The sequence below is a fragment of the Amaranthus tricolor genome, chromosome 6 (genome assembly GCF_026212465.1).
Source record: "Amaranthus tricolor cultivar Red isolate AtriRed21 chromosome 6, ASM2621246v1, whole genome shotgun sequence".
NCBI lineage: Eukaryota > Viridiplantae > Streptophyta > Magnoliopsida > Caryophyllales > Amaranthaceae > Amaranthus > Amaranthus tricolor.
The window spans coordinates 24193496-24221396 of record NC_080052.1 but is presented as its reverse complement, the minus strand read 5'-3'; the positions used below and the strand labels follow the sequence as shown (position 1 = coordinate 24221396).

At 30.6% G+C, this 27901-nt stretch overlaps 2 protein-coding genes across 4 annotated transcripts; both read left to right on the top strand.

The window, feature by feature from the left end:
* Positions 1 to 816: 816 nt before the first annotated feature.
* Positions 817 to 12001, top strand: LOC130814894 (uncharacterized). 2 transcript variants are annotated; one of them, XM_057681151.1, is made up of 7 exons: positions 817 to 928; positions 1164 to 1376; positions 6672 to 6911; positions 8442 to 8553; positions 9306 to 9480; positions 10467 to 10707; positions 11476 to 12001. In XM_057681151.1, exons 2-7 carry the CDS (start codon positions 1193 to 1195, stop codon positions 11763 to 11765), a joined length of 1242 nt encoding a protein of 413 aa, XP_057537134.1. In that variant the 5' UTR covers positions 817 to 928; positions 1164 to 1192; the 3' UTR covers positions 11766 to 12001. The 2 variants fall into 2 exon arrangements, with proteins under 2 accessions (XP_057537134.1, XP_057537135.1); XM_057681152.1 differs by lacking the exon at positions 817 to 928 and adding an exon at positions 943 to 1004.
* A 2878-nt stretch (positions 12002 to 14879) lies between these two features.
* Positions 14880 to 26503, top strand: LOC130815380 (kinase-interacting family protein). Of its 2 annotated transcripts, none has more exons than XM_057681836.1 (3): positions 14880 to 15108; positions 16616 to 16758; positions 25166 to 26503. In XM_057681836.1, the coding sequence occupies exons 2-3, from the start codon at positions 16632 to 16634 to the stop codon at positions 26149 to 26151; spliced, it is 1113 nt and encodes a 370-aa protein (XP_057537819.1). In that variant the 5' UTR covers positions 14880 to 15108; positions 16616 to 16631; the 3' UTR covers positions 26152 to 26503. The 2 variants fall into 2 exon arrangements, with proteins under 2 accessions (XP_057537819.1, XP_057537818.1); XM_057681835.1 differs by having other exon boundaries at positions 16589 to 16758.
* Positions 26504 to 27901: the final 1398 nt, after the last annotated feature.

The following is a 27901-nucleotide window of genomic DNA, read 5'->3' as shown; positions in this document are numbered from 1 at the left end:
CATAACTATTTCAATATTTTGTTACATTTAAATAATTTATGTGATGATTCATATATTTTCTTTTGCCCCTTTACATTCTATTAATTTATCATAACTATCTCACTTTCATTTTTGGCACAATCTATAGTAACCTTTGGACATGAGTATAAATTGAACTATTAAAAAATATTTTTACTGCTCTAAGTACATGTGGCAACCTTCTATTGCTTTGCCTTAAAATTACGTTTTAAGTACTATTAGGTCCCCTTCATTACAATGTCCTACATGCTTTTTACAAAAGGTATTGCGAAAAAAAAAAGACAAAATGGGACAATTAAGGTGAATTGACCATAAAAAAAAATGAAATACATAAACTGAATAGGAAGGAGTATTATATAAGTATCTTATACACACACATGTGTATATATATATATATATATATATATATATATATATATATATATATATATATATATATATATATATATATATATATATATATATATTACATCATCTAGAATGTGATACATTAAAAATTAATTTAATTTTTGACTTTTCAATTGAATATATTAATCAAAAAACTAACTAATAGAAGTATATATTTGCATTGCACAAACACCTATGCTAGTGCTACTATATCTTCCTCCTTTTTAATTACTTGCACCATTATAAGAATATGCATTATTTATTTATCATCATTAATTTGTGATTAATTTTTAATTTATAAGTTAAAATATAGTCAAATAAGATATTATTTAATTTGTCTTAATACAAATATAATTAATATCAAATTTTTCATAATTTTTTATTATACATAAATATTAACGATTGAATTAACGTGTTAGATTGTATAAAAAGTCAAGAAAATATTTATAAATCACAAAAGCTAACGCCAAGTTAAGGTGTAAAAGTTTGATCGATTCTCCAATTGACGATTGACGAACAGAAGGTATCTTGCTCTTTCCTCTCTTAATTATAATCTTCATTGCTTCCTTCTCAATTTCGAAATTGTAATTCTTTCTTTGGTATGCTCCATCCTCTAGACGCGTATATAATAGTATAGTAAAATTCTCTCAGTTTATCCTCCAAAAATGGCTGGATAATTTTCTGTAAAAAATTAGGGTTTTTTTGGTTGATCAGAGTTTGTGTTTGCTATAATATTATTGATCAATACAAAATTTCAGGTTATCAGGAATTGGATTGTGCGTAGAGGATGTGGGCAGCTTCGTGTTTAGCGTCATGCTGCGCAGCTTGCGCATGTGATGCTTGTCGAACAGTGGTTTCTGGAATTAGCCGACGTTCTGCTCGAATTGCTTATTGCGGTCTTTTTGCGCTCTCCTTGATTGTTGCTTGGATTCTTCGTGAGGTTGCTGCTCCACTTCTTGAGAAGATTCCTTGTGAGTTCTGCTTCTGAGTTTTGTCTCCCTCTGATGCATCTTTTTTGTATTTCGAACATTGGGGATTCTTTACGTGATTTAAGAATTGCTTAGATGTTACTCCCTCCTACTCATATTCACTGTTTTGTTCCAATGGTATTTTGCGTCTGACAATGGACATGTTCAATTATAAATATCTTAAATTGTGTACAATTAACCGTTAATGAAAAACTTGTATTGATAAAACTCACGTTGAGACAATTAAAAAGAAACCTGATGATTATATTTTAAATTATAGATTAAGATTAAAATACAAATTAAAAGATCAATGCATAGTATTAAAAAACCAAATACTAATATTGGATAGGAGGGAGTATTAGATTGCTAGCTTATTGGAGGAGTTTCATGGTGTACACAATTAGATGAGATTATTGTCTTTGTTTAGGCTTAAGGAATTTTTTAAAATGACATTCTTATAAGAAGTCAATGAAACTACGAGTGACTTTGGTTGGAATCTAATATCAGCCCATTTGAATGTATTAAATAATGGATTGGTAATGAAAATTTAAGCTAATTTAGAAGGAAAACTTTTTGATGAGGTTTATTGTAATTTTTTCGCTACTCCAATTATATTTTTCTTCAAAAAATTCATTATTAGATTCCATCCAATGCCATTTTCCTGTGTTTTAATTACATAAAAGATTGGAGAGTCTTTTTCTAGAAAATAAGCTGAATGCTTTTAACTCAACACTTCCAAAGAACCGTAATATCACAACTTCTTATACAAGTCCATTTTGAGAAGTTTGGTAGGTATTGGGGGTGCCAAGCATCGAAAATTTGCATGTGCGACAATAGTTTAGATCATTTTTTTTTATGATTTCAGTTAGTTGATTTGTTTAGTTCATGCAATAAACCTCATATTATTGAATTCAAGCGTGAGCATTGTTGTTGTTGTACTCTTGTGACCTTTTGTTGATGTTCCGGGAAGCCTTTATTGCCATATTAGTGTATGTCTTTTGTGCTGTGGATGAAAAGTTATTTGATACCATTTAAGAAATGACTCTGGGACATTTTTGCATAAAATTTTTGGCCCAAAAGGATTAATAGGCTCATTAAATTCTGAAATTGTAAAAATGGTTCCTTTCCCTCAACTAGATTTGTCTTTCTTTAATCTTTACGGTTGCCTGTGTTTCATATCTTCGGGTTCCAGCTGGTAGGTCTAGAATGATATACATTGATGATAAAACTTGATGGATGAACTAGTGAATTATGAAGAAACAACATGGGTGAATGATAGATGAAAGGTGATTGGAAGAGGGGGGAAATGATAATGTGATTGTGGAGGAAGGATTAAGGGTGTAAAAAGAGAAATTTATGACGAGGGAGTTAAAAATGTGTAGTGTTGGTAAAATAATTGTAACACTGCGAAGGCTAGAATGAGAATCATGTAAATCTCACCATATTGTCTGTTACATAATGGCGTGGCGTGGTTGCTGCGTTAGAATCTTTCTTAAATTATTTCTTTTGTGAGACGTAGTGTTGTTGCAAAAAGGTTTTTAAAAATTAATAATTTAATTGCCTTTATACTTCATGGATAAATTTATCTTTTTATATGTTGTTTTGGTGTATTAATGCATAGATGCACAAAGGGTTTGAAGACTAATGTCTATTTGAGATAGATTGTGTGGGGATTGTGCAAATGTATCACTAGGCGCTAGCATGTGGAGTTGACGCAAGTTGTGAAGAGTTTGAACTGTTAATGATGCATTTATGTTGTAGTAATACTATAGTAGTGCATGTAGAGACTTACACATAGTAGTATTTAGGTTTTGGGTGTGAGCTTACTTAGGTAAGTTTATTTATTTATTTGGATATCTTATTCAAGTAGTAAAGGTTTTAATTTTATTTTTAATTTTTTTAACATTTTTTTTTGGAGAAAAAAAGTTTTCATTCCAAACAAAACAAAACATACATCATTACTAAGGGCTCAGCCCCACTATAATTTTGCATCAGTATGGAGAGGATACCCACCTTCTAGGAAGTGTTGCTTTAGCCTACTCTTCATGTGCATACAGTAGGGAGAGACCTCAAGGAAACAAGAAGCTACAATCAACTATCTATAAATCTCCAAACCATAGGTCGGTTTGAGATTGTATAGGATTCAAAGCAGAAAATCTATGTTTAATTTCATACTTAACAGTTTTCACAACATTAGCTACTGTGCTCATGTGAAGAAGCCAGGTTGCTTTATTCCTTGTCTTCCAGATATAATAGCTGAGGCTACAAATGCTTGCAATAATCACCTTTTGTTGAAAGTAGCTTACTTTCATTTGAAGTTGATCATATCAGCAATCTTCTGAGGGATTGTGTAGAGCTGTAGCCAATTGTCGAGCTCCTTGAGGCAATGAGCGCTGAAGAAACATTGAAAGAATAGGTGTTCAATAGTCTCTGCCGTGTATAGGCACGTTGGGCATTGCTCATCGTCAATGAGCTATATTTTGAGTAGTTTATTCCTGGTTCTCAATTTGTTCAACACAAGGAGCCATTGAATAATCTTGCTCTTCGGGGTGGATGCTCTGTTCCAGACGAATCTGCTCCAGGGGGCTTTAGGTATAGTCGTGAAGAAGTCCTGATGTACCTCATTAGTTTTGTATTTGTCTTCCAATATCCAAGGTTGGAGCTTGTCTTTAACTCGACAAATCTTCTTGAGGGACCAACTAGTTATGACAGGGGGATTGAAGATGGACCAATTAGCACCTTTCGTATAGAACCCATGAACCCATTGAACCCAAAGAGACTCTTGGAGGTGAGTGACATGCCAAGCCAATTTGCCCACAGCAACCTCATTCCATCTGGCCAGGTTTCGAATACCCAATCCTCCAAGTTTTTTTGTGGTACAGACATCATTCCAGTTCACGTTCCCAGGAGCTGTGTTGCTAGGTTCTGCATGCCAAAGGTAGTTTCTACAGATAGGATCCACCTTTTTTATAACAGCCCTAGGCAGAATGAAGAGTTGGCTCCAATAGGTGCAAATACTTTTGAGGACCACTGTGACAAGTTGAACCCTTGCTGCATATGAGAGAAATTTCGAGCTCCAAGATCGGATTTTAGCGGTCATTTTATCCACAAGAGCGTCACAGTCAGCAACTGAGATGCTCTTGGATGTAAGGGGAACACCCGAATACTTAAAAGGTAGTTTTCCAAGAGGTAGGCGGAGGTTCTGGGCAATTTGAAGCTGGATAGTATCGAGGGTCCCAGCCAAATACAGAGCAGATTTAGAAGCATTAGCATGTAGGCCAGAAGATGCTGCAAAAATATCCAAACAGTCACATAAAATCTGTGCAGAAGTAGCATCACCTTTGCAAAAGAGCATGAGATCATCCGCAAAGCACAAATGGTTGAGCTTTAGGCCTTTGCATTTGGGGTGAAATTTGAAGAGTTCACTTTCACCAGCAACTGTAAGGAACCTAGAGAGGTATTTTATGCCTAAAACAAAGAGGAGGGGTGACAAGGGGTCACCTTGCCTCAAGCCTCTTTTAGGCTTGAAGATCTCAGAGGGGTAACCATTGACCAGGAGAGAGTATTGGGTGGAAGTGATGCATACCATAACAATCTTGATAAAGTGGGGAGAAAAGTTCAGAGCAATGAGCATGTCATGAAGAAAATCCCAGTCCATAGTATCATATGTTTTCCTCAAGTCGACTTTGATCATACAGCTTGGATAACAGTGCCTTCGTGTGTAACGTTTGACCGGATCATGGCATAGGAGGATATTATGAGAAATGAGTCTCCCTGCAACAAAGGCCCCTTGATTTTGGCTGATGACATTTCCCAGTACACTCATGAGTCTAAGACAGATAAGTTTGGAGATGCATTTGTAAGAGTGTGACAGCAGGAAATGGGATGAAAATCTCCGGGATGGGAGGGGCAGTCTACCTTGGGGATGAAAATTATAATTGTTTTTTTATATTATATTATACTATAGATATAGAGCTTAGTTGTATGAAATTGTTTTGTGTGTCATAGTGTAAAAACAAGGCAGTATCACCGTATTGCAATCTTAACGTTTTTGAGTTATTGCAATTGGTAATCCGCTCCTGTCTTGCGTCAATATGATGTGAATTGAATATTACAATACCATAAGGCTTTGGTTTTGTTTTTGTTTTTGAATATAAATAATAAAAGGTTCACCAAAGTCTTTGAGCTATTAGTCTGTGAGTGTAACAATTTAAAAAAAGAACTCTTGATTTTAGGTGTGTTAAGAGCTAAATACAAAGTAGATTAGTTTAGTCGGATAGTGAAGCTTCTCTAAAATAGTATCTAACATAAACCAATATTAATTAGTCTTTGGTGAGTGAAACCCTAACATCTAATGAAATCCGAATAATTTAAATTGTTATTTGTAAATAATTTAAGCTGAAGTTGTGATCCCTAACTAAGGTCATATCACCTCCCTTCTCAAGTGGCAACAAACAAAAAAGAGAATTGTTTGTTAGTTTTGATAATGTGGAAGTGTTCTCTCCCTTTCCTTTTGAATTTGCACCATCTATAGTTTCGATTTCCAATGTGAGTTTTTAGAAAAAATATGGGCCAAATTTAAAGGGATAGTGGGGCTGCGCGAGTATATCATGTTAACCAAGGGTGGGGCGTCCTTGTTCTCTTCTCATTTGTTTGCACTGCTAGATGATATTGATTAATTTTTTGAAAACCAAATGCTATTTCTTTTTACTAATTATTGAACATAGATTTTTATTATTCTTAGTTTTAAAAGTGCATTTAAGCGCTAGGTGATCAATTTTGCGCTTCATCTTGACACGGCCAAAATGTGCTTTTTTACAATGCCAGAAATAATGGTTCGTTTATTTTGAAAACCTTCACATCACTGATGATGCGATGCAATGTGACCTTGTTTTTATACTATGGTAACACCTAAATATCAGTTATAATCATAAGATATCCCTTGATAACGCGATTTTTAACACCTTTATAATGCAAAAATTATAGGTTCATTTATTTTGAAAACCTTTACAACTCGGCCAATGTGTTGCAATGCGATCTTGTTTTTACACTATGACGTAACGCGTTTGTGCTTCTTGCTATATGCAACTTGCACTTCAATTTTATACCATCTCTTTTATTTTGCATTTAGTTCACCAATTTACTCTTAGATGCTAAATTTATTTTGTTCAGGTTATTCAAATTATATCGATTGTATCTCTGTCATGTATTTCATCATAGCTGTGTTAGTCTTGCAGTCCTTGCGGTCAATTTAGGTAAAGATAAAAAGGTATGCTGAAGTATTTGTTGTTTCCGTAGGGATCAATTATTTTCAACACACACCTAGCAAGGAATGGTTCCAAACAGATGCTGTATTGCGAGTTAGTTTGGGGAACTTCCTGTTTTTCACCATTCTAGCCGTCCTAATGATTGGTGTGAAGAACCAAAAGGATCCTCGTGATAATGTGCATCATGGTGGATGGATGATGAAAATAATATCTTGGTGTCTCCTTGTACTCTTGATGTTTTTCGTCCCAAATGGATTTATCAGTTTTTATGGTACTAGTCTGCTTGCTCTCTTTGCTTTCCTTGATCATCAGCATGTTCATCTTTTCCTTGTTGCACCATGTTATTCTTTCCTCTAATATTCAAACACTTTGGTATTTCATAGTTTGTGGCTTTAAGCCATACATGTATTTGCGTTGAAGACTTGTTGTGTGTAGTATTTACACCTTTTCTTTAACCACAATTTGAAACTTGAATTCAACTTCAGTGGAGCTAGCATTTAACCTTATTAGAAAGTCTTGATGATCAGAGAAAGAGAGAGAAAAATTGCTTGCCCTTGTGTCAGCCTTTCATCTCTATTTGTTGTCATCACTCAAGCGGTCAACTTCATTTTGTTGTGGGTGTTTAGTAGTTTTACCTTTCTAAGTGATACATGGATCATTTGGTTCAAGTGATGCTCTTGCTTCTATGAAATATTTTGGGTTACTTGTTGCCAACGCCAATGAAATTTTAGTTCTGCTGGCTAGTTTTTCATGGAATTCTGTGGAAAAGCAAAGTGAGGCTGTAAATTATGGTGGTTTCTTGCAATTATCAGTAGCCATGACAAGTGAGGTTGTCAATGATGGTGGTGGGGAAGTGTCAACTGTTGACAGCCTGGCCTTTTCTCCCAGGTCTTGGAAATTGGAATCGATAACCCTTGGGTAGGTTAAGTAAGTTGATGTATTTAGAGGTTGTGATTAGGTCCTCCTCATATAAATGATGTACTTCTAGGTTTGTTCAAACCAAGAACATGCTAAGAGGGTGGAATATTCCTTTACCTTTCTCTGAAAATTGTTAACGAACAGATTCCAAGTTTATTTGTTAGGAAAGTGGAAATTCATCACTATTTTATGTTTCAGACTAGAATAAATGTTAACAGTTTATTTTCCTAAATACGGTGTCGGTATACAAGTCTAAATTTCCACAAAAGTGGGCTCACCTATAGTTTTGCAAAATATCGTCCACGTCACCTGACCACGACCGTGTTATAAAGGATTTTGAGCTTAACACAGTTGAAATATAGGTCGAGACAACCGCAAACATCCAATCTTGAAAAGCATTTCACGGCCACTACTACGGCCCTACAACCCCTACCTAGATTCGAGATTTTGCACTATGCCATCGCCTAGGAGGATAGAAGAGGGGTGAGGGCCGATGTACGATCTTTTCCTGTCTTTCTGTTCCAAATTATTGATTATTAATGCTTGGTTAACTCGCTTAAGTTGATTGTTTATTATAGCTCATTGCTTTTCTTTTCCATTACTCTTACAAACAATATTTATCTAAACCCATGTCCAACATGAAATGAACGCTTCAAATGGAGGATATGTGGTTGTAATTTTTGAAAGATGTATAATTTCAACAAGTTTGACACTTAGAGTTCAATTAGCAAGATGCTTTTGATTTTAATCTTTATTTTGCAAATATTTTACTAGATTGTTTTGTCAAAATTTGTATTCCCAACACTTGAGAAAGTTAATTTTATAAGATTTTCTTTGTGTAGTATTTGTTGCTGATATTAGGGTCCATTATATTTTACTGCAGAGGCTATATCAAAGTTTGGTGCTGGATTATTTCTTCTTGTTCAGGTTGTGCTCTTGCTGGATTTTGTTCATGGATGGAATGACAAATGGGTTGGATACAATGAGCAATTCTGGTAGTTGGTCTTTACTCTTATCAGCTTCATTTAAATTTGGGAAATTATCAATGGTACTATTGAGTTTTTGCACTTTATCAATGCCATCCCGAAGTTTCTCCGATTATCAATGGTACCCTCGTGTTATTGAGCGTTTTGCAACCGTAACTTTTTCTAATTTTTTTCGTCTAAAATCATCCAAAACCGTTAACTTTTTCTTTTTCTTTTATTTTTCAATTTAAAACATAAAAAAATAAAAGAAAAACTAAAAAATTAACGGTTTTGGACAGACTAAATTAGAATAGGTTACGGTTGTAAGACGCTCAATAACACAAGGGTACCACTGATAATCGAAAAAACTTAGGGGTACCATTGATAAAGTGCAAAAACTTAGGGGTACCATTGATAATCGAAATATTGACCAAACTCATTCTTTACGATGATGATGTTTGAATAACCACCCATAGCATATAAAAAGTTTAGTGACCATTCATAGTTTGCTTATCTAGAACCACCATTGAGTTTTTATGCATTAGTTCACATTTGGGTGTCGTTTTATGAATAAGAATTCCACATAAGAATTATATGAAGGGAAATTCTATTTGAGAGTACTTTTTAATTGATTCTCTTTGATATAGAGTAATACATGAGCTGCAATTAGGGATAGTTTTTACCTTCTACCAAGGTCAATATGTAGTTATGTACTAGTTTTCCTTTATAATTTTTATGGATGCTATATGACTTATTTATGTTGATTATCTGTCAAATTTTAGGTACATAGCTCTATTTATCGTTTCACTAGTTTGTTACGTGGCAACATTATCCTTCTCCGCGCTTCTCTTCCATTGGTTCACTCCATCTGGTCAAGATTGTGGGCTTAATACCTTTTTCATTGTGACAACCCTCTTTTTTGCATTTATCTTTGCAATAGTGGCTCTACACCCTGCGGTGAGTAAAATATTATTAATAATGTGGTTATTGCTATTACTATACATTCTTCCCTTATTTTGATTTAAGTATCTAGTATGCAAATCATTTACTTATTGATAGAATTGCAGACAAACTGAGAACAGTTTCTACTATGCACATTCTTTTTATATTGGCCCCAACTATTGAGTGTTAATTAGAACTAGCCCCAATTTTTTCAGTTTCACTCGCTCAGTCCTCACAATCTGCAATGGTGAGTGAACACATCATTTTAAATCCTCTTTACTTGAAAAGTTGAAACCATTCAATACCTCTAATTTTTTATTTTCTTTCCGTCCCTTTTCATGTTTTTTAGACTTCTAGTTTTTCCTCTTTTATGTCTCTTATTTCGATGGGGCCTAAGATTTATAGTTTGGTTTCAGCATATAATGGAATGAGATAAAGTTGCTGATTAAATCATGTATACTTCTTATTTATGTGAAGTTTCTCATAAAACGAATCTTTTTGTTTTATCATTAATCAGGGTAAGCTTACGTACGCCGACCCTCCCAAACCCCACTTTAGGCGGGAACCCCTTAAAGGCCTTGGGATAATAGAATGCTGTTGTAGTGGTTATTTTCTCTTTTCTCTCTTGCCTTTCTCTAATCACAAATTTCTCTATTTTATCTTTCCTTTCTCCACATGCTATCCCGTAGATTGTCGAGTTTTCTCTTTATTTTTTGTCTCCACCATCATGCACCCTCCCTCACTCTCTTGTATCTAACAATAACCCTTGTCGGATTAAAACAGCTCAATATTTAATCAATTATCAAATTAATTCCTTCGCCCATGTTTTTACCGTTTTCCATGTAGACATATTCGAGACCCCAATTTCGGTAATAGATCAAAACATCAAATCTTTTTACTAAACTTCTCAGCTTTCATAAAATGAATGCTCACTTGATTATCCAAGGTCATTTTCCTAAAGTTTCAATCTTTGGTTCTGACTACTGTTTGCTTTTTTGCAGGTCAATGGTAGCATTTTGCCAGCGTCAGTTATTTCATTCTATTGCATGTACTTGTGTTATAGTGGACTTGCTAGTGAACCCCGGGATTATCAATGCAATGGCCTTCACAAGCATTCTCAAGCTGTTTCAACAACTTCACTTACTTTTGGGCTGCTTACTACTGTACTCTCTGTTGTCTACTCTGCTGTTCGTGCTGGTTCTTCAACAACTCTTCTCTCCCCTCCTAGTTCCCCCCGTGCAGGTAAAGTACTGATCGCTATTTTTAGTTTTGCAAGCCCCACACCTTGGTTAGTTTGGCATAAAATAGTTTGTTTTTCTCATACTTGCTGCATTTGTGGTATCTCGCATTTATTGCTGGGTATGTGAAAGTTCATGTTGATATTAGCAAATGTACAACTTATCACCATAATAGTATGATTAGCCAGGTTGTTGTTGACGTTTTTTTCCCTTTCACTCCTTTAGGAAATTGTGTGTTAACATTGATGCCTTTTGAACATGAGATTACTATCAATTCTAAATGTTGATTGAAGCAAAATTGCACTGTTATTTGGTTTCTGCATCATAACGTAGCAAATTAGAATGACTAATTGAACTATTGTGCTTAAACACTATCTATATTGAAATAATAATGATGGTTACATTTCAGACCTAGGGTCAACTTGAGGGTGAGCTTCGTTAGATTTATTAGGATTGTGTTGATTCTTAGCTAGCACTTCCTGCAGAGATAAGTGATATTTGACGAGGGTCTGGTTCGCTATGAGTTCTAATCTAGTTTCTGGTTGGCTCTTTCTGGTTTGGTTTTATTTATAATTAAAATAAGTGTCGTTTGGTATGGTCTGATTGTTTAAAGAATAAAGAGTATAATTACTTCTATATGTTAATAGTTGCTCTTCAGCTGTTGGAACATTTTGTTTTGACATGTTATATGATGGTGTTGAAGAGCTCCCCATGTAAAAACACTAGATTATGCGAGTTATGTGGGCATTGACATTGTATGTTGAATTTGAAGGTGCTGGGAGGCCCTTGCTTCCTCTGGACAAAGCTGCTGAGGAGGAAGAAAAGGAAAATGCAAAGCCAGTCACTTACTCGTATTCTTTCTTCCATCTCATATTTTCTCTGGCTAGCATGTATTCAGCCATGCTTTTGACTGGGTGGTCAGCTTCAGTTGGGGAAACCGGGAAGCTGGTGGACGTGGGGTGGCCGTCTGTTTGGGTCCGGATAATCACTGGATGGGCAACCGCAGCTTTGTACATATGGTCAATGGTTGCACCATTTATGTTCCCTGATCGAGAGTTCTAAGTTGAAGCCTGTATTATATTATCATCGAAATTACATCTCTAAACCTGTTAAGATGGCATGTCCACGTTGAATGCCCTCGTGTAAAATCAAATCATTGCAATTTCTATACGGGAAATTTCGGATTGTATATGACTACCATGTGTGTATACTTCATGTTGTGCGAGGATGCACTGTATTATTCTGTGGCAAACAACTAGACATACAGATACAGGCAAAGTTATAGCCTTATTGGTGAACTTTCCTTGTTGGAGTGACTTTTGAATGGACAAAAGGGGTCACTAGTGACAAAAATGGTTTAACTTCTTTCAAGGGAACAAAGGATGCTAACAAATAAATCAAGAATAGCATAATATAAAGGCGACATGGTGAGAATATATGAATTAAAATGGGATTTGAGGGGTTGAATATATACAATTTTATATATTACTCATAAATAAAAATTGGTAATTATCACCATAATGGTCATTAATGGTGTGACAGCTAAATAATAACATAAAGGAAACATGGTGAGAAAATATGAATTATCTTTTCTGTTTTATAATTTAGGAATTTTTTATTGAGTTTTGTAATAATTAAGAGTCTAGTACTTCTATCTAGATAAATTAGTCCCAAATCTGACCTTAATATTAAAGTAAAAGTCTTATTTTGGAAAGCATAATTAGTTATGGTTAGTTGATTAAATACTGGTTTGGTCCAAATATATATATATATATATATATATATATATATATATATATATATATATATATATATATATATTAGATTGAGTTGTAAGTGTATGCTATCACTTATCCAGAATTAGACTTAACCTATGCTTGAGACTTGGATCCTATATAGACCTGACATATGACCCATTTTAGATTTACAATCTCTAAATATTAATTTTTTTGTAGACTGGATAAGTCAGGTTTGTATTTGGTGTAGTGAAATATAATCGAGTATGAGTTTAATATAATCTATTTTGTACCCATGATTCTATGACCCAAATAAACCTAATTCGGATCCATTAAAGTATGAACATTGCAAGTCTTGAATATAGCCTTGTAAGTGAGTTTATTCTTATTTTTTGATTAAAAAATAAACTCAAGCTCGCGCTCTGAAAGTTGACTAAATTCAGACTGAATGTAACTTGTGACTTATTTTAGACATATTAATTTCAGTTTGGACTCAAAAATTGTAAAATAGCAGGGTAAAATAAAATCATTTTTGACCCTTAAAGCCTTTAAATATGGTGGTTCAATGATTTATAAGTTTGTAATCGAGTTTAGCATTCAAAATTAATAAAACCTGTCAGAATCCATTAGATTTTTGCCTTAAACTTAATTTCAAATATATTAAATGTTGTAAAATTGATAAATTCAGAAGTGGTAATTATTTGTTTAAGACTACTAATTTTGAAAACAAAAAACAAAAATTGAAAAAAGTAATCAACTTTTGTTTTAGAAAATCCAAAACTAAAAATATACGCTTCTATTTTAAACTATTGACATTGGTATTTGGTAGCACATCCACAGTTTAGCCTGAGTACACTAGTATAGATATAGAAATTTGTGTAATGTACGAATTTATTAGTATAAAATATATAAAAATAAAACTTTAAAGAATAATGCAAATATATTATTGTGATTAAATTTATCGAATATATGACATTTTTAAAGCATAAATACTAATTTTTTAAAAATTATCAATCGAATACATCACTTTTTCATTCAATTAAATATAACAAATTCTAGGTTAGATATATAAAATTGTTTTAATAAAATTATGCAAATACTTTATCTAATTTAGTTCTAATTTTAATTAAAAAATAAATTCTAAATTAGATATATATTTTCATGCGATAAAATATCTTTCACTAAAATAATTTCATTCTCCTTACAATTTTATTAATGCCTATGATTTGTAAACTTGTTCGCATTGTCAACATTTTTATTGAAGTACCGTTCAAAATTTACATATATAAATAAAATTTACATTCTATTTTAGTTCTTTATTAAAAAAAACATTTTATTTTAGCACTTACCTAAAATGTTATGCGTTTGCAAAAAATATAGGAAAAGAAGTAACATAGAAAAAACGAAAAGTGTAGCAAATACTCCGAAAATTACAAAGGGGATAATAGTGTATCAGTTAAAGCAAATAGTCAACAGTCATCAACCCAAGATCTCGCAAAGGTCGGGGTTGGAAGAAGGAAAATGGCGAACATACCATTCTTATACTTCCTCACTATAAAAGCGTCCTCATGCTAATTTGCATAAAAAGGGAGGGTGTATAGTTTTATAATTTTGTGAAATTTTATGTCATGACCCTATATTGTGGCTTTTTCCGTAGTAGATAATAAAATCACGTGAAAATTATAAACTTTTAATTTTTTCATGTGGTAGGTAAAATGTTAAATTTTTAATTAAATAAAATACTCATTTCAATTAAATAACAAAAATTCCTACCACATAAAAAAAACTGATAATTTAAGATTAGGACGTAAAATTTGTTTTAACTTTTTTACTCCCAAATTGTAGTATTGACATTGTTGAGGGAAAAAATTCAAAAAATTGTGATTGTGACGTGTAGCCCAAGTCTATATTACTTTACTAGTTTAGAAATGAAGCCTGTATAACCTATGCATGCTATGGCCTATGTACCAGAAAGCTATCACAGCCTAAACTGTTTTAATGAAGTCCACCAGGAATCAGGATTGCGACTTTTCCATTTCTTTGTTCCTTCTCCTTAAACTCAAATTAAACCCTACACCTTTTCCCTTTTTTTCACTTTTTCTAAATTTTTTAATTGGTTAATTTTATATTTAAATTATTTTTAATAATTTAATCTTTTATATGTTTTTTCTCCCATCATATTTAGTAACTTAAATTTAAACCCATAACTCTCATGAACCACTATAATCCCACCTCTCCCTTCACTTAGCCACATAATATACTAGAAATATATATACATATTAAAAATAAAATTATTAAAAAATAATTAATAGATGAAATTATTTATAGCAAGTAAGTAAAATATTAAATTATTTTTAATATTTTTTTAAATTTTTTAATTGAGTAATTGAAGAAGAAAAGATTCAAATCTTATTTCAGTAACGATAAGTAACATATTCTCATTAATTCGTCCTGGATCAAAATTGTTAAAAAAAAAAAATAAAAAAATTTATAAATGTGTGTAATGTGTAGTGTATCCCCTATTTGACCTATTTCCCCTCCTCAATCCACACTCTACAATCCTGAATACAACAACAACAACAACAACTACCCACTTTTACTCTTCCTTAGCCTTCTCCCTTTGCTCTTCCATTCCCACCAGATTTTTACATCAAACTCCCTTCCAACTTGTAAGTTTTTTTTTTCCCCTTATTTCTCTCTTTATTTACATTCCTCTTCATTTTTTTCTTCTAATTCTATGCTTTTGTATGTTCATATGTTCTGCATTGCAATTTGCAAGTGTTCTCTTTTTAAAATCACAATTAATTTGTATTATCCATTTTAGGGAATTATACAATTTTAAAAAAATTATCAGTCTTAAATGTTGTTCTGTACAAGTTTTTGTTGTTTCTTTGCTAAATCAGTTATTTTCTACTAAGCATGCACCAATTAATTCATTAATTATATACTTTTTACAATAAATAATTATCCTATTTCATCAAGTACTCGTATTAACAATTACTCAATTAATAATTAACTTTGAAGAACAAATGTTGGTTTGGGCTAAAAAGTTACTTCTATATGGAAAATCAATTTGTAACCTACTTTCTGTAATTAGGAGTATATAATTGTTTTAGGGTAACAAGAAAAAAGGGTATCAAAATTGGGGTTTTTTTATTACAGAGCAGACTGTAAGAGGGCTACGTATGGGTGAGAATTATACTTATAAACTTATATGAAAATTTGGTATTTTTGTGATAAGCCTCCATTCTAAAATAGGTTTTTTAATTGAAAATATCTTAGTAAATAATGATTATTCGTGAGGTTAATAAATTATTCTAATGTTATTTTGATTTATTTTATTATTATTTTTTTATACGTTATTGATTATGAATTTTTATTTTTAATTGTGTCATGGAAGTAATATGGGGATTTGAGCATCTTCAGTACACCGTAGGATAAATTGATGTCTTAAATGCTGTCTGGTTGTCTGTTTTTCTCTCTGAGATTTGGATTTTTTTTAAAAAAAAAAATATTTTTTTCAGATGGCAAAATTAATTTTATTATAGGCGGAATACACTCATTTTTAGTGTAAAAACAACCCAACTTAATTTTCTTTCCTAATATTATAGTGAACATCGGTGGTGGAGCTCGTAGTGAGTGAAGATTTGCTTATATTTGACCTACACATTGTTTTATCTTATAGGCGGGATACACTGAGTATGTTAATGATGATATATTGTTTTAACTCATTTAGGTTCTAACTGTCCGTTTGGTAGGTAATAATTAACCGTGCTAATGAGAATTGAAACTAGTATAATTTTGGTTGAAAAATCAATTGGCTATCTTAATACTCATATTTGTCCAACTTCAATTATATTATTTTCTTCATTTCAATGCATTACTAACCAAATGGGTCGTCATAATAATTGGTCTTATCGTCTACATAATAAAATTGCCTTCATAAAATCTTGGTAAGCGTAATTTTCTATTTTGGTCATCATCTCCGAAATCTAATTTTTTTATTTTATTTACAAATTTGTTCTCTTCTCATGTTATTATCTATAATATTTAATCTTATTTCCAAATAAAAATAAATAATTAACCTTTTAACATTTTTTTTTGAAGTGATAATTAACCTTTTAACATAATTGCAATTTCCTATCAAAGAAAATTAAATCAGATAATTATTTGAAGATTGAGAAGTTTTGGTATGAAGACGACAATGGCACATCGAAGGAAAAGCTCAGAGGGAAGTGGGGTTTCAGCGTCGATGCAGATGGAATTACGGCGACCTTCGTGCTGCGCCAGACCTGCTTGGCTACTTTCTTCTCTTGCCGGTTAGTAAGTCCTCTGCTTTTACAACCGTTTGATATTCAGTATTTAATTTTAATGGAATTTGATTTGATTCGATTTACAATTATATAAACGCCAAAATTTGGCCGAAAATCGTCTCAAATTGAGACCAAGAGTAGGCCGTCCCAGTTTTATGCGCGTGTATGGCACCCATATACACCCATTCAGTTCCCTCCAAGTTTTTTTTATTAAAAAAATTCAAATTTTTGATTGATTTATTTAGTATCATTATTTGCGGTTAATTCTTTCCTTTCATAACTTCCCTCATCAAAAATTTTCCATTTTCTCTCATTTCTTTATTTTCGTTTTCTTCATTTTCTGATCTTCTTTTATTGCTGTGTACCGGTAATCTTCTTGTTGATTTTCTTTCAGTGTGCAAGCATTCTATTACAGTTTTTGTATCTGAAATTTACACAATTATTGAACTAATTGAATACTTTATATTGATAATTAATGTTTTGTAATGTAACTCAATTATTTGCGTATAATATTCAATTATCTATATAAAAATTAATCTTCGCATTGAATGGAGTCGTTGCACAAGATCAAATGTAAAATTGAATAATTTAGAACTACAAGTCTACAATTGATATATATAAAATATCAATTGAATATGTTAATTTTTAAACCGAGACATTTAAATTGGCATTTGGAATCTATGAACTTATATTAAATCATAGAGAATTCATTGAATACTATATGCTTAAAATTGAATAATTTAGAACTACAATTGATATATATAAAATATCAATTGAATATGTTATTTTTTAAACTTAGACATTTAAATTGGTATTTGGAATCTATAAATCTATATTGAACAACAGAGAATTCGTTAATCTATGCTTAAAATTGAACACTTTAATAGTAGAATTGATCATACATGTATCAATCATATTAATGTTGATATTATCTTCTTTGTTTTCACCATAAACCACCATCATTTGTTCATTATAAATCGTCAAATCTGTAAACAACAGATTATCGTTTTTATATCTATGAACAATATCATTTTACGTATGGTTTTCGTAATATTACCTTCAATTTCGTCTACATATCTTCGTGATGTTTGTAATGTTGTTTCTATGTCTAATTCATTTATTAAATCTTCCATTATAGACATATTTTATGTTTTCTGAAGTTAAAATGTTGATTTTATTTGATTAAAAGAAAGAATTTTCAAGATTTTCGAAAGAATTGAAGATAAAATCTTTTTGATTTGTTTCCTTAATCGTGTGAGTGTTTTGGCGGTATGAAAAATGGGTTTCGTTCATTACTGTTTTTAAATTTGACAGTTTTTATTTTTTCCTGATTTCCTTTTTTTTAATTTGATAATTGAAGATGGGCTGAAATGTTTGGGCTGGTCTCAATTTGAGACCGTCTCTGCCAAGATCGACTATTATGTAAAAAACAATATGGACACAAAAACATCTAACCCAAAATGTGCCAAGAACCTTAAATAAAAAAGTTCTTTTTATTATTACCGTTACATTTTATGAAAATTTACATTATCAATTATTTTCATTACTACTATTTAGTATGAAATTTATTATATTATAGGACAAAAGATAATAGCTCTCCTAGAAACAATAAAAATGAAAATGTGATTATTTAACTGGGACAAGAGTACCTATAATTAAATACTATCTTGGTTCCAAAAACTTCTTTTAGTTTAATAATAATAATAATAATAATAATAATAATAATAATAATAATGATAATATAATAATTATAATCCCTCTAATTCACTGAAAAGAGATATTTATTCTTTGATGCTATTTGCTTATTACTTTTAATTTGTATTTTATTTTTTAATCTGCAAATTAAAACATAGTCAAGTGAGATTTTGTTTAATTTATTTTAATATAAAAATTATTAATATTTACTTTTTATAATATTATGTTATATATAATAAAATATATTAAGTGTTCAATAAGTGTAATTTAGTATGAAAAAACAAATATATAACTTTAAATTTAATTATTTTGAACTGACGTGAATTGATTACCATCAACAAAGTATTTATATCTTGCCACGACACTAAAAGTATACTCTTGCTTTTCTTATGAGATTTCACTATTTATACTTTGAAGTGTTACTTCTCTTTTTTAAGTATTTTTATTTTTATTTTGAAATATATCTTTTTATCATTTTTTTAATTTTGAATAATTTGCGATTTACAATGTTAAAGTTTAAATTTTTGTGAATTATTGTCTCAATTATTTACTTTTTGCAAATTATAGTTATTAAAGTATTAAAATCTACAATATTCAGGTCAAATTATAAAATTTCAACCATTAAAATAGTTGAAATTAGTAAACTTTGATACTTTGATACTTTGATGGCTTTAATTCGCAAAAACAAAACATTAAGACTGTAATTTTTAAAAGTGTTAAACTCTACGTCTAAAATTCGTAAATTATTCTTTAACTTTTAGCCACATATTCTCACTTTTTCACTTTTAAGGGCTACTTGTTAAATGGTTTTTGTTGGTTTTGGCTTTTTGGTTTGTCAAAAAGTCAAGAAAAATATATTTTAACCTATTTAATAAAATTGTCTCATTTACTTTTTGGATGCTATATTCACTTTTAATTTGTATATTATTATAAATAAATAATAGTCAATACCTACTTTTTATAATTTTCCATTATGTATAATAAAAAATAGTCAAAAAAACCGTCTCAATTACTTTTTGGAGTACTTTTTAAGTATTAAATACATACATTGAATAACGTGTAAAAAAATAAATGGAACAATTTCATTGAACAAGAGGGAGTATTTGGTAAATGATTGTTTTCTAAAGCTAAAATGGAAAAGTAGCTTTCTAAATTTTTCAATGATTTTGGCTTGTTAGTTCATTTTTTACTCTAACAAACAGTCAATATCTAATTATACCCAATATATACGTAAATAGTTAATTTATCCAGCTAGTTAAATCAGCCAACTAAAAATAACAAAATTCATTTACCAAACAAACTTATTGTATCCATATAATTTAATTGCGTATATCATTTTCTCAATAGCAAGTGATGGAGCCCCAAATTCTGGATTCATGTTACACACTTTGAACAAACCATTTTCTTAATAGTTCTTAGATTATTAGAAGGATACTTTGAAACAATAGAATATTACTATTAATTGCAAGTATTTTAAAATCAAGTAATAGTGAGGTATTTGGCAATTAGTTGTTGGCTTTTTTGATTAGCTTGTTTGACCAGCTGGAAATGCTGACTGTTTTTGTTGGCTTTTAAGCTAGTTGAAAAAGCCAACTGTTTGTGAAGATGTTTGATAAATTTAAGTATTGACTGTTAGCTATTTATTAGAGTAAAAGTAGACCAATAAGTCAAAAGTCAACCAAAAAAGTTTGCCGAAACAGTTTTTTATTTTGGCTTAATAGCCAGCTTTTCAGCCACTTTAATAGCCATTAACCAAATACCTTTTTGGCTGTTAGATTGTCTAACAAGTCAAAAGTAAAAAATTAACAAAAAAGCTAAGGCAAAAGCCATGTACTAAACACCCTCAGTAATTTAGTCGTATAAATTTTGAGCTGATACCGACCATGAATTTAATAGCGTTGGGCAAGTTGTAAATGGATTGTTGGAAGCTTCATAAATTTGACAAAAGGTTTGAATTGGGTGAAGAATGATGGGCAAATAGTACATGCCCTATTTTTTGCTTTTTCAATAGGATTTATACTTCTTACTCCCTACTCCATAATTGCCTATCTAACTCATAGATTTGCTTGTCCTTCTGTTCTTTCCATTTATTTATGGGGTAGGTAAACCTTTTTAATGCTTTATTTATTTTATTTTATTATTTCATAGAAAGATAATTGACTGTTTGACAAATGACTTTAGAATCCTTGGTTAGTAAAAAAAAAAACTGATTTTTAAGATAAAATAAAAAGATTTGGTATATTGCTTTTTTAATTGACTTTTAATTTGTTGTCTTACTATTTTTCTTATAAACAGCCAAAAATCCAATATAAATTTGTACAACATCTCTATAAATAATTGGCTTAACAAGCTAGCTAAAGCCAGTAAAAATCATCAACATTTTCTACTTAATAAACAAGTCAACTGAAAAAACCAATAGCCTACATCAATACTCAATGGATTTCAAATTCAATTCATTAGCCAGTAGTACTATACTGGTTTATCTGTTTCAAAATTCAATTTTGGTCTAAGTTGTCCTTTTTTTCCTTTTCCCTCTTTGAATTCAGAATGAGTAAAAAAAAAAAATTAAAAAGATGTTATCACTTTTGTTTTTTTGTTGTAGTAAGACTAATCTACTTGTTTGTTGACTTTGTATATAGACTCTTAAACATGTTGAGAGGGAGACTAATAGTGCCCTTCACATCCCAATATGTTGGGACTTGGCAGATACCATACGGTATATGGGCATATACTATTTTTTTATAGCTGACATTTCTCTTAAAAAAACTCTTACGTAAAAAATTATTTCAAAATGAGTGATTTTCGTATTTTTATGTCTCTGAAATCGCTCCTTACACAGTTTGCACAATGACTTAAAAAAAGTGAGAAAATGTTAAAATATATGTAACATATTTTAAGGCTTCAACTATAAGCTTAAGCTCTAATACCATGTTAAGAAATCAATTCAATTAAAAGTTTAAATTTATAATAGAGGCCCTATGATATATTATATATACTCTAACAGAAAATAACAAGATAATTATCATAGGTTTTTAATCCAAGAGAGAAACATTAACTGCTAAGTTATAGAGATGTATAAAAAAAATAAAGGAGCAAACCATATAGAACGAACTAAATTAATACTTCACATAGAGATCGAGAAAGATTAGGTGAAGAAGAGAGTACTTAAAATATAAATGAGATTAATGAATTGAATAGAATTGAATTAAAATAAATACTAAATTGAAAATAAATTCAATTAAATATGTTACTCATTAGAGGGCCATAGTAAATGCAACATATGTACTCTAATTAACCCGTGAATCCGTGACCTTATGTTGCATAGGCTTTTGATATTTCCTCTAATTTTAATTTACTATACTTTTGTTTTTCACGCTATTTAATGTACAATTTTAATTTTTGATATCTTTATTTTCATATGATAAATAATTTTAAAAGATATATTATGAAAATACATATTAAGACGAATCAAACAAGATTCCACTTCACCATGTTTTACATTATTCATGAAAATATATATACCAAATAAGATCAATTGATGAACAGTAATTGCTACAGAAACAGTAGCAACTAATAAAATTAAGAGGAAGTATATGTTAAGATTAAGAGTTAAGCCAACTAAAATATTAAACTGATAATTATAACCTTTAATAAGCTATGTATAATTTTATATGTTAACATAAATATTATTTTATCCTAAATGAAAATAAATTGTAGAACAATTAAATGAAGACATATTTCGTAACTTTTTTTTATGTAATTTCAAGATGAGTAATAAATTTTTACAAAATGTGGAGCATCAATTTCAAATCAATTTTAAATTAAAGTTTTAAAAAAATTCTCCAAAATCCTGGTGCCTAACCGACAAGGGCTAGGAATACGACCTCTCCATTATTTGTGCAGTCTATTATAATTACCCTTCAAAAGGAAAAAAACAAAAGAAAAAAGATTCTTATATTTTTTTTACATATTGCTTTGGATTACTTTTTATTTCTATTTTCATTTCAATTTTACTGTTTTTAATAGTTGTTTTTAGTTTAATAAAGTTAACATATTTTTATTTTTAAAAAATATCGTTGTTTAGTACAGTAACAACTAACAATTCAAATAGCATTGACTTTGAGCTATTTAAATAGGTAGTAGCTATTTAAAGACATTACAACGTGTAAGACTATAAGCTTTTTAAAATTAAAAGTATTCGTTTGAAATTTCTCAACATTTTTTTCAACAAATTATAATTTATCCGTCATATTTATCAAACAATATTACATTATACAGCTAATACTATCATACACCTAAATGTTACAACTACTTTAAATGCTAAGAGCTATTCACACAACTATTTTGCGTAGAACAGACCTAATGTCACCATCTTTTTGTTGGAAAAATTAAATTGTTTTTTGCATGATATCAAATTTCAAATTTAAATTTTCAAATTTATAGTAACTTTTTATTTTTGGGTAATAAGCTTTTTTTTTTTTTTTTATTTTTTACTTTTGATTTCCAATGTTCATGTCTACTTTTTCTCTATGCTTACACTAATACTTTAATTTAGAGGTGTATTTTTATTCACTTCATTACTTTGTGATTTTAAGATACTTTTTTGGTAGGAATAGGAATTAGGAGGAGTAATCTTATGTGAGCAGGGGACAATGAAACTTTTCAATGTGGCATTAAAAATGGTCCACTTACAAATTGTTCAATAATTTTTCATGTGTCTTCAAATTGGCTATTAAATGGCCATTATTTGTTTCTTTTCTGTTGGTTGTTTTTTGCTTGGTGGGTCGAATTTTCTTTTCTTTAACATTCAATAATTTTCATATCTATAATGTATAAGTAATACTAAAACAAAACATGTTTGACATCATCATCTTTTAAATACACTTACGTATCGCTTTCTCATTAAAACTTTTCCCTCTAAAATTTAATGATGATGTCATTGTTGTTAGGATTATTTTTGACTTACTACTTTCTTATTTTAAGTATATTATTATTCTTATTAATTGTTTTTTTTATTTTTAGGTAAAATCGCATTTAATGTATTAGAAAACTATATATTATATTTTATTTATTTCAATTATTTATAAAATGTTTTCAATTTTATTTATTAAATGAATATCATTTAATGTATTGAATATTTGAGATGGTGAAACATAATATACATTTATTAGAATTTGTTTTTGTTATTTATACTCTTGGTTACTTAAATGCAATGATTATTTCTAATATGATTTAGGTTGTGACTATCTTTATATAATTTACTTATATTTTTTATGAGAAAAAATTATCTTTGTCGTTTAAACTAATAAAATAATTTTACATATTTCTATGTATTTATATTTGATTTTAAAGTGTGTTATTAATAATAATATTTAATACTTCTATAAACTAATGTAATAGTTATTTTTGTTAGCAAAAATTGGTATGTTATTTTTTATTAAAAAAACTCATAATTTCGTATTGTACTCAAGGTACGAACCATTTGCTCTTTTATTCAAAATAAAAAACTAAAGTATAAGTATAATTATATTACGCATGATGCAAAATATGATTTAATGTACGTAATGTATAAAACTGTTCAAGAGTGAAACGAAATATAACTATAATTTACAACTTATTTTTAAAATTTTAATTTCTTAATTTACACAAATATGTCAGAAAATTTGATAAAGCCATGCATCGCTATCTAATACTATACTATTCCCTCTATCTCAATTCCCAAAGAAATAGCTTTAAAAATATTTATTAGGGTAAAAATCAAGAAAAATGAGTAAAAATGATAAATGTACTTTTTATGGAAAAGTGGGAACATGTAAATGTGATAAAAAATAAATTAATTATGAGGATGAAAATTAAACAAGGAGTGCAGGTCAAAGTAAAGAAAAAAAAAAGACAAATTCAATAACAAGGACTAAAGAGGAGAATGAAACTAATTTTTTAATGACAGATAGAGTATCTTCTCAACTTAAGAGGCTAGAGCCTATAGGCCATATATGTGAAGTTACAGATACATTTGCTATTAAAGGTCAATTAAAAACGACTTTTTTTATCATCAGTTATCACTAGTTAAGAGAACATAGCAAACTCATTGATGATATAGTAATCCTTAAAGGTTCACCATAATTATTTGACCTAAAAGCTAATGTGTCTATTTTTTGTAGCTAATCATAACAAACTCATTGATCATAATCTTTAGAAGAGTTCACCATAATTACCCAACTCATGAAATGTAAATCAATAGACATAATTGAACTAACTTATTGCTTGTTTTTTTTATAATTATATTCCTAATAGTTGAAAGATTTCTCTTTCACTCTTATAACAAAATTTCGATTTTCACAATCTACCATAAAGATTAATTTCCCTCCCCTTACCTGTAGGGGAATTCTCTAACCTTATCCAAAAAAAAACTTTTTTTTGGAACTTTTCCAAAAAATGAGTTGGACTTGTATATCTAAGTTTCATCTATATTGATCATCTAAATAATTATTAGAGCTGTTCATTTGAGTTGATTTCGAGTCACATGGATCGGGTCAGTTTTAAATCAAGCCTTGTGTCCACATTGATTTTTACATAATTTTAAATTCATTTTGAATTCGAGTCAAGTCAGGTTCGTTTATAAACTCGAGTTAAGATCCAGTCGTTAGGTCTATTTTGAACACTTCTACTTATTATGTGTTATGGTAGTAAAAACATTATTTTGTTGCACATATTGCAGAACTAGACCAGAAGATAAGAAGCTTAGTCCACAGCTCCTATACTGAGAATGAACAAGCAGATACATTTGCACAAAGAGCAGAATCATATTACCAGCAACGCCCACAATTGCTATCACTCCTCTTAGACCTCTACAACTCGTATCTTTCCTTGGCTGAACGATACTGTCAATCGCTACATAAGCATCATAATCATCAGCCTATCGTTCACCACAGGGCGTTTTCCTTGTCTGACAACCTCTCGGCTTCATCTTTCTATGATAATCATAGCGAAGAAGACTGCCAATCGGAGGCTGAAAGCTCGCTTTCCTACCAAGTTTCGTGTAGATCAGTTTCGGTTGCTAGTCAATACAATCAATGTGATGAGATCGTACTTGAGTTAGTCGTCAAAAATGTTGAATACAATCTGTTAGTTGATGAACTCGGGATGATGGAGAGACAGACCCATGAATGTTCGAGGAAAATAGACTTGCAAAGGAGTCTCTTAGAGGTTCTAGAATCGGAGAGGATGATTTTACTGAATGAGAATGCGGGATTGAGGTATAAGGTTGGTGCGCTAATTGAAGAGAACAAGGGATTAGCTTCTGAGTCGATGTTTATGAAGAGGAAAGCGGGGGAATTAGCGAGGTGTGTGTTGAAGATGAGGGAGGATCATCGAGTTTGTATGTTAAGTCGTAAAATTGAGGAACTTCAAGGGAAAATTCAAGGGTTAGAGAAGAGAAACCGAGAGTATTATCAAAAGTTGGTGACACGAGAGAAATTGCAATGCGTTTCGTGTAAAGAAGGTGGTGGTACGAGTATGGGTGAAGTGTTGAAGAGCAAAGATAGCATCGTCGAGGGTGTGAGCACCGAGACTTGCTTTCAAGGGGAGAAAGATCAAACAAGTATCACTAAAAAGAGTGTTAGAATCTCTAAGTTTTGGGATAAGGTTAAGAATTCTGAGTTCTTGTTCCTTTGCAAACCTAATCCCTCCAAGTCTTTTGGTTAATGATCTTAACAATGCTAGGATGCTTTTGAATCTAAGAAATAGTATGATGCTTATAGTTTGGTAGGGTTTGGGCGTCTCTTTGACCGTATTCCTCTCGCTCCACCTGATCCTGCCATTAAGTGGAAACTGGATATGATTTTAGGGTATGGTATAGTTTGATAGGGTTTAAATCTCAATCATATGTTGGTGTATGAGATTATGGTGTTAGCTGAGGTTTTTAGGAAATCAAATACTTCAATGTATGGCATTGCACCAAGTATTTAGTAATTGCAACTAAGTATTATAATCATATTTTTTGTACTTGTTTGATCACTTGCATCAATGATAAATGGAAAACGATCACATTTGCAGTTTAGCTAGTCTTCTGAGAGATGTCTCTATGACCTAGCCTATTAAAGCTTAATACCTACTTATTATATTCTTAATGCCTAGTTACAGTATCCTTAATACCTACGTACATTATTCCCAATGTCTATTTTCATCATCTTTAATGCTTATTTATTGTATCCTTAATGCTTACGTATAATATCCTTAATGCCTACTTACATTATCCTTAAATGTTTAGTTACATTATTCTTAATGCCTGTTTACATCATCCTTAAATGTCTATTTATCATATCCTTAATGTCTACTTACATCATCCTTAAATGTCTGTTTATCGTATCCTTAATGCTTGCTTACAATATCTTAAATGTATGCTTATAATATCCTTAATGCCTACTGAGTAAGCGTGCAGTGTTTATAATATCTTAAATGTCTTATTACAATATTCTTAATGTCCTCCGAGTAAGCATGTAGTACTTACTCTATATTTTTCGCCGATCTAATTAGAGATGGTCTCTCAAAGAGATCGTTTCTCACAAGAATTTGTGTTTGCCGCTATGCTCGTTTTTAGGTTTCGAGTTTAATTTGTGTAAATAAAAAGAAATTAAGCATTATGACATTAAGATGTGTAATTGTAAGATGATATTATTACTCTCGTACATGAGTTCTAAAAGTAAAAATTTCCATATAAATATTTCTAATAAATATATCAAGTGTGTTCATAATTAGTAGTCACGAAAAAGTTTCAATGTACATTTTTTAATGGGAAATCACTAATAATATCTACACTAATTTATTGAGAATAAATGAGCCTTCTTATTCTCGATTAGGGATGGTTATGGGTTCGGGACCCTGTTAGACTCGCCTCGAACCTGCCTCTTCTTTAAGGGTTTGGGTCTAATTTTTTGAAACCCACTAGTTCCAGGTCGGATCTGAATCTAAAAAATAATTAGCGAGTCCGAATCCGAAGAATAGTATTCGAACTCAGACCCTACCTCTAGACCCAGACCCGAACGTAGGGGCATAGGGTAACCTACCCATCAATAACCATCATGTTTAAAGTATTTTGTTCATATGTTAAGTATAAGGTAGTATTATAAATTAATTAATTAGTTTGTATTAACTAGCTGGATATAGATTTGAGAGTACTAAAAATTGATTACTTATACCTTGTTAGGGTACAATCCTATTTATATAGGTTATTGACTTGGATATTAGGATAACCCTAAAATCCCAACTAATTTTACATTCAATTGTCGGCACTTATTGATATCGTATATATACATAAAATGGTTGTAACTTGTAAACTCTTCAATTCCCTGTCATTTTGAATTGCATTATATGACTTAAAAAACTAACATATTTGAGTCGTAATAATATGGTTCAAACTTAAAAGGACCAGGAGAATAATGGTGGACGTTTAGGG

What these genes read in the sequence shown, in the direction of transcription:
- LOC130814894 (XM_057681151.1), top strand. Translation starts at nt 1,193, where the DNA reads ATGTGGGCAGCTTCGTGTTTAGCGTCATGCTGCGCAGCTTGCGCATGT. An exon ending in ACTTCTTGAGAAGATTCCTT is followed by an intron (nt 1,377 to 6,671) that starts GTGAGTTCTGCT and finishes TTGTTTCCGTAG; the next exon opens with GGATCAATTATTTTCAACAC. An exon ending in TGGATTTATCAGTTTTTATG is followed by an intron (nt 6,912 to 8,441) that starts GTACTAGTCTGC and finishes ATTTTACTGCAG; the next exon opens with AGGCTATATCAAAGTTTGGT.
- LOC130815380 (XM_057681836.1), top strand. Translation starts at nt 16,632, where the DNA reads ATGAAGACGACAATGGCACATCGAAGGAAAAGCTCAGAGGGAAGTGGG. An exon ending in GCTACTTTCTTCTCTTGCCG is followed by an intron (nt 16,759 to 25,165) that starts GTTAGTAAGTCC and finishes CACATATTGCAG; the next exon opens with AACTAGACCAGAAGATAAGA.